Source organism: Teleopsis dalmanni, chromosome 1, assembly GCF_002237135.1.
Source record: "Teleopsis dalmanni isolate 2A chromosome 1, ASM223713v2, whole genome shotgun sequence".
NCBI lineage: Eukaryota > Metazoa > Arthropoda > Insecta > Diptera > Diopsidae > Teleopsis > Teleopsis dalmanni.
In genome coordinates, this window is record NC_051846.1 from 20,488,290 (window position 1) to 20,493,852 (window position 5,563).

Here is a 5,563-nt window from a genome sequence, read left to right on the forward strand (position 1 = left end):
TAAGGAAATTTGGCTGTCTGAACATAGTATAAAGATTTCACATGGAAAGTTTAAAGTTTTAACATTTTAGGTAAATTATTTAGCATAATTTAGACTATACTGCGTTTACATGTAGACTTATCGAGCCTGCCGAACATATTTTTACATGAATTTTGAATATGTTTTCACATGGAAAGTTTAAAGTTTTAAAATTTTATATAAATTATTTAGCATAATTTAGACTATACTGCGTTTACATGTAGACTTATCGAGCCTACCGAACATATATTTACATGAATTTTGAATATGTTTTGTGGGAATATGGCACATATTATTGCATATTTATCGAATTATATGCAATAGTCTAAACATAGCATAACATTTAAGTTATTTAATATGAATTTAGTGAGTATGAATACTTCGTTTACATTGCAATTTGTGATAAAATATAATATATCATTTATTACTTTGTGGAATTAAAAAATATTTAAAAAAAGCAATATATATGTTATTGATAACCTAACCTAACCTATTAATTATTCATGACTAAATATATATATAGTGTGTATAGTAATTATACAAAAAGGTAAATATTGCTGAAAATGTGCACTTTGAACACGACTCTGTTATGTGTTCTACTGCATAAAATTTGTTCTTGCGTACTTTGAAAGAGAACAGCACAATATTGTCATATCACTTACGTTGCTTGGATGTCGAGTATTGTTTTGACTTTGTTGTGAGTTGGTCGGTGTTTTGACTTCATTAAAGTAATTATTTAAATTTTTAATGTTTGTTTATATTTATCCATTAAAATTTTCTAAAGTATCTTAACGTCAGTTATTCTTGTGAATTTAGTCTTAGCGGCATAGGAAAACAATTCATAAAATAAAGAGCATTGATAAGATTTTTTTCACTTAACTCAGTTGTGTTTTTTTTAACTAATCTTAAATCATATTTTAATAATAGATAAGCAAACTCTTAAACCAATGTTCATAAACCTAATTATAAAATAAAATTAAATTAGTAACTTAATTGCAGCACAACAAAATTATGGAGTCCAATAGTTCATCAAACTATAATGACACTCTCGTCATGACGAATAGGTATCGTGACGCAAGTGACTTAACAGGCGAGAAGCCACTACGTGAGGTAATTAGTTGGCGTGCTTTGACTTAAACTTTGACCTTTAATATTTGAATTTTTAGTTTGCAGAAGTAACAATACCAGTGCCTTGGGGACACATTTCAGGCAAATGGTACGGTCCACAAACAGTTCAGCCTATATTAGGCCTGCATGGTTGGCAGGACAATGCAGGAACATATGATTTATTAGTTCCCCTATTCCCACCAGAAGTAGCTTTTCTATCAATTGATTTGCCTGGTCATGGACTTTCCTCTCGGTTACCAGATGGTTGCTATTACAATACCGTCGACAATTTGTACATAATACGCATAATCATGAAACAATACAAGTGGGAAAAAGTTTCAATTATTGGTCATTCAATGTCTGCAATTATTGGCTTCTTATTCGCTGCAGTATTTCCAGATAAAGTGGATATGGTGATTGCTATTGATGCTCTAAAACCGCATCAGCGTCCATATAGCAGTGTCATACGTACCATGGAAACACGCATGGATGAATTTCTACGTGAGGATGAACGTAATAGAAGCAATGTTGAACCGCCAAGTTACGCTTATGATGAACTCATTGAACGAATTTTCATTGGTACATTCCATTCAGTGAATAAGAATATCTGCCACCATATGCTGGCGCGTCACATACAAAAATCGGAAAAATATCCAAACAAATATTTCTTTTGCCGTGACCGTAGATTAAAATTCTATAACTATGCTGCAGGCTCACAGGAATTATGTGTGGAAATGGCTAAAAGAATTGAATGTCCATACTTGTTTATTAAAGCACGACACTCTTCATATTTCGAAGAGAAAAAGTATTATGATGAGGTATTTGATATTCTCACAAAAAAACCGAACTTTGAATATTTTGAATGTGACGGTTCGCATCATTTACATATGAACAATCCTGAATTGGTAATTGAACCAATAAACAATTTTATTAAACGATTTGGCCCAAAACCGAAATTAGAAAAATCCAGCAAACTGTAGATAGAGTTTTTATATATATCATATGTTAAAGAAAATTTGTAAACTTTTGTATTATAAACTTTGTTAAATATTTTGGTTGTAAGGGATGCTAGTCTGTGTGATTAAAATTTAATACCTCGTAATCATGTATGACTTTTTTAATTTATTTTGTAAGCAATTATATCTTAATAGTTATTGTGCATACTTAATTCTCTAGCAAATAAAATCATATCTAGGTTGATTATTATTACCTTAAATTTGATTGCACTGTTTTTTTTTTAATAATTATAATAACAAGACGTTAATTGGAACTTTACAAAGATCCAATATAAACATCAAACCCAACAAAATGTGACATCATGCTTTATGTTTTCATCATAAAACTTTTAAACATAATAATTGTAGTACACGGTAAAAATCGAAGAGCATACAGAAGATGCTTTAAAAAAAAGGTTTTTTAAATAATGTCGTGAATTTATCTATCTATCCCTTTACTATATCTGAGTCAGAAAAACGCACCTACTTTGTCAATAATAAAATAATATATAATTAAAAGAATGAGTAAAGGTTATTTACGTTTCTCTTAAGTACTGTGCTTCTCTGAAAGAATATACATATTGTGCATCAATTATTTTAATTAATTACTTGTTTAATAAAACTCATAAAGTTTAAAAAAGTATTCATCGACATGTTGATAAGCGAAGAATTAAAAAATATCAAATTTTAGACTATTGACTATGTTATGCAGACAGGCATGGTTCCGTTAAATATAAAATTTTTGTTGTTTTCATTATAAACTAAAAATTGGGCATGAGGAAAAATAGAAATTTCGATTATGAACAAAAGAAGCCGAAACATTCGTCATGGGACTGCCTGCATAACATAGACCCATCCCAACTAAAAATTAGTACTAATATCCACTTCGTATAAAATATGAGCATAAAACTCCATATAAAAAAAGACTGTACAATATCAGTCATTTCTTTTCCATATGAAGTTTGATGCTAGTATGGACGCTAGTACTAGGCTTAAGGAAATAAAGGCAGTACCTCACAAAGTTGGGTTGTATGTTAGTTAATAGTTAAAGTGCTAAGTAAATGGAAATTTCAGCTCGCCTAACGGTATGCTTCTATTTTTACAGTGTTTGTTTCTACAGTTTTAGCAGCACTGGAATTTTGATTTTCTAGTGTTTAATAAGTGATTGCTTTAAAATAGTTCTGTACATATATTACCGGAATTGATGCCTTAACAGCTTGAGAGTAAATGATAACCGAGCAAAAAAGATTTATTGATACTTTCCTTCTATTTTTCTTTTAATTTTATGTAAAAAACGAATGAAAAACTATTTTCAAGGGGTTCGCAAAAACCGCGCACATCTGTTAACTCTGCTGCTTAAAATGTTTTCTACTAGTTTATAGCCTAAAGGACAATAAATACATCTACATTTATATAATATAAATCATATTAGTAATATAAAAATAAACAAAATAGAAATAAGTAACTTTTTACTTCAAATATATTCAATGAAACTTGCTGCTATAAGATCACTGAACTAATCTCACATGTGGGCGTTCACAATCAATTTTGTATGACCACGAGTGTATATATGTCCATTTCCATTTCTATTTCTCTTCAATGGATTGAATGACAATATTCTTTCAACAGTTCTGCTGTGTACAAGATTTTTATCTTACATATATTAGCTTTCATACTAATATTTATTTGATCTAAAATTCAAAAATATTTGGCAAATTTTATGAAAATTAATTCGTAAACGAAACTATTAGCATACATTTTTGGATATTTTGAATTTCAAAACAAAAGTGAAATATTATTGGCAACTTGTTAGAACCGATTATCAATTTGCGTTTTTCACACTCATGGAGTCGAACGCACATTTTATTTAAATCCACAAAATTAATATTTCATATGTGGTTTTACTTCTCTCAGAAACACACACATCATAAATAAAATATTGATGACATAACCTTGACGTCAAAAGACATGATGACCATAGCAGAGATCTACAGCGTGTTGTCTTTGTTGCTAGTCATCATAAGCTACAAGGAAATATATTTATATAGATTAGTTTGTCGCAGTCTCATGCTTTTTCGCACAAAAAACACCATTGTGACCATTAAGTATAAGTACAATATTATAGTTCTAGCGGGGACTGCAAAATTTTGAAGCCATCGATTTAATATGTTATTTAGTTTACGAAAGTTTCTTAGTAAATACCAAAAAAACCTTGCTGATGGGACCTTCTCCTGATGGGATTCACTTAAAAAATATGATTTTTCCACCATTTATAAGTTTGAGTAAAAATAGCGATCGGCTGTTCTATATTCTAAGCAGCCAATAAAAAAAGTTGTTAGCTTCCTAACACTTACAATTCTTTCATTAACTAATAAAACGTATTCCATAAAAAGGACTAAATATTCTATTTTTATCGATTTATCACATTATAGCTAGCCCAGCCCAATATTTGGTAATATTTGTGTTGTTTACTACATTTTTATATTAAATATAATCAGGCCTATTCTGAATACTCCCAGCGAAAAAACTCCCTATTCCCACGCTGTTCCCGAACACACAGCTCCCTTATTCTGAATCGCTAGGGAGACACCAGTTTCGTGAACAACAACAATTGTGCAAAATTAGGAAAAAACTCCCATTCCCATGCGATTTAGAATAGGGGAATTGGGAACAGGGAACTTACCAAATTTATTCAGAATAGGGGAATTGGGAACAGGGAACAAACTCCCATTCCCTTGCGATTCAGAATAGGCCTGAATATTTACACCACTAAACCCGACTGATTGATTTGATTTTTAACTAGTCAAACATTCATTAGTGATACGTCCAGGCGAGAAGATGCCGATGATGCATCTGAGACATCGGTCGCCGAAACATTGTAGTTGTTGTTTTAAAGTGTTGGTCATGTGCCAGAATTCGCAGCCATATAATAGTACCTTCTTAATGTAAGGATTAAAAATGTTGTTCTTCTAATGACGATTGATCTCCAAAATGGAGAGAGTACAACAAAAGCACGTTTAGCTTTCTCTAGACGTTTTATCACATCGCGAGTAGTACCACCATTCGGAGTCACGAGACTATCGAGATACCCAAATTTGTCGGATTACTCTAAGTTGTGATTCTTTACGGAGTACCACTATTCGAGGTCAACACACTACTCAAATTCCTCGGCTAACTCTAATCTGTAATAGTTTACGGAGTATGGAGTTTTATTGCGGGAGTTTACGTGCATCGTTTTTATTTACTGCAGTTTATTTCTTAGTCGGTCTTACACAACATTTCAGATATGGAGTTGATCATACACTATACCTCATTGTGGCTCTGTGAGAGCAGAACTAAATCATCGACAAATGCGAGGTTATTTAATCTTTCATTCAATTTTCACTGTATACTCTACGGCGTGAGATCCACAACCTCTAGAATCATATCAAGTATGATAATGA

At 31.3% G+C, this 5,563-nt stretch overlaps 1 protein-coding gene across 3 annotated transcripts; it reads left to right on the forward strand.

Moving 5' to 3' along the window:
• Positions 1–630: 630 nt before the first annotated feature.
• LOC119672768 (probable serine hydrolase) lies at positions 631–2,339 on the forward strand. 3 transcript variants are annotated; one of them, XM_038083899.1, is made up of 3 exons: positions 631–715; positions 1,018–1,128; positions 1,185–2,339. In XM_038083899.1, the coding sequence occupies exons 2-3, from the start codon at positions 1,030–1,032 to the stop codon at positions 2,103–2,105; spliced, it is 1,020 nt and encodes a 339-aa protein (XP_037939827.1). In that variant the 5' UTR covers positions 631–715; positions 1,018–1,029; the 3' UTR covers positions 2,106–2,339. The 3 variants fall into 3 exon arrangements, with proteins under 3 accessions (XP_037939827.1, XP_037939824.1, XP_037939825.1); XM_038083896.1 differs by having other exon boundaries at positions 639–746; XM_038083897.1 differs by having other exon boundaries at positions 643–723.
• Positions 2,340–5,563: the final 3,224 nt, after the last annotated feature.

Bases quoted from the DNA above. Each gene is read 5' to 3' on its own strand.
- LOC119672768 (XM_038083899.1), top strand. From the start codon at position 1,030: ATGGAGTCCAATAGTTCATCAAACTATAATGACACTCTCGTCATGACG. The intron at 1,129-1,184 runs GTAATTAGTTGG...TTGAATTTTTAG, and splicing joins GCGAGAAGCCACTACGTGAG to TTTGCAGAAGTAACAATACC.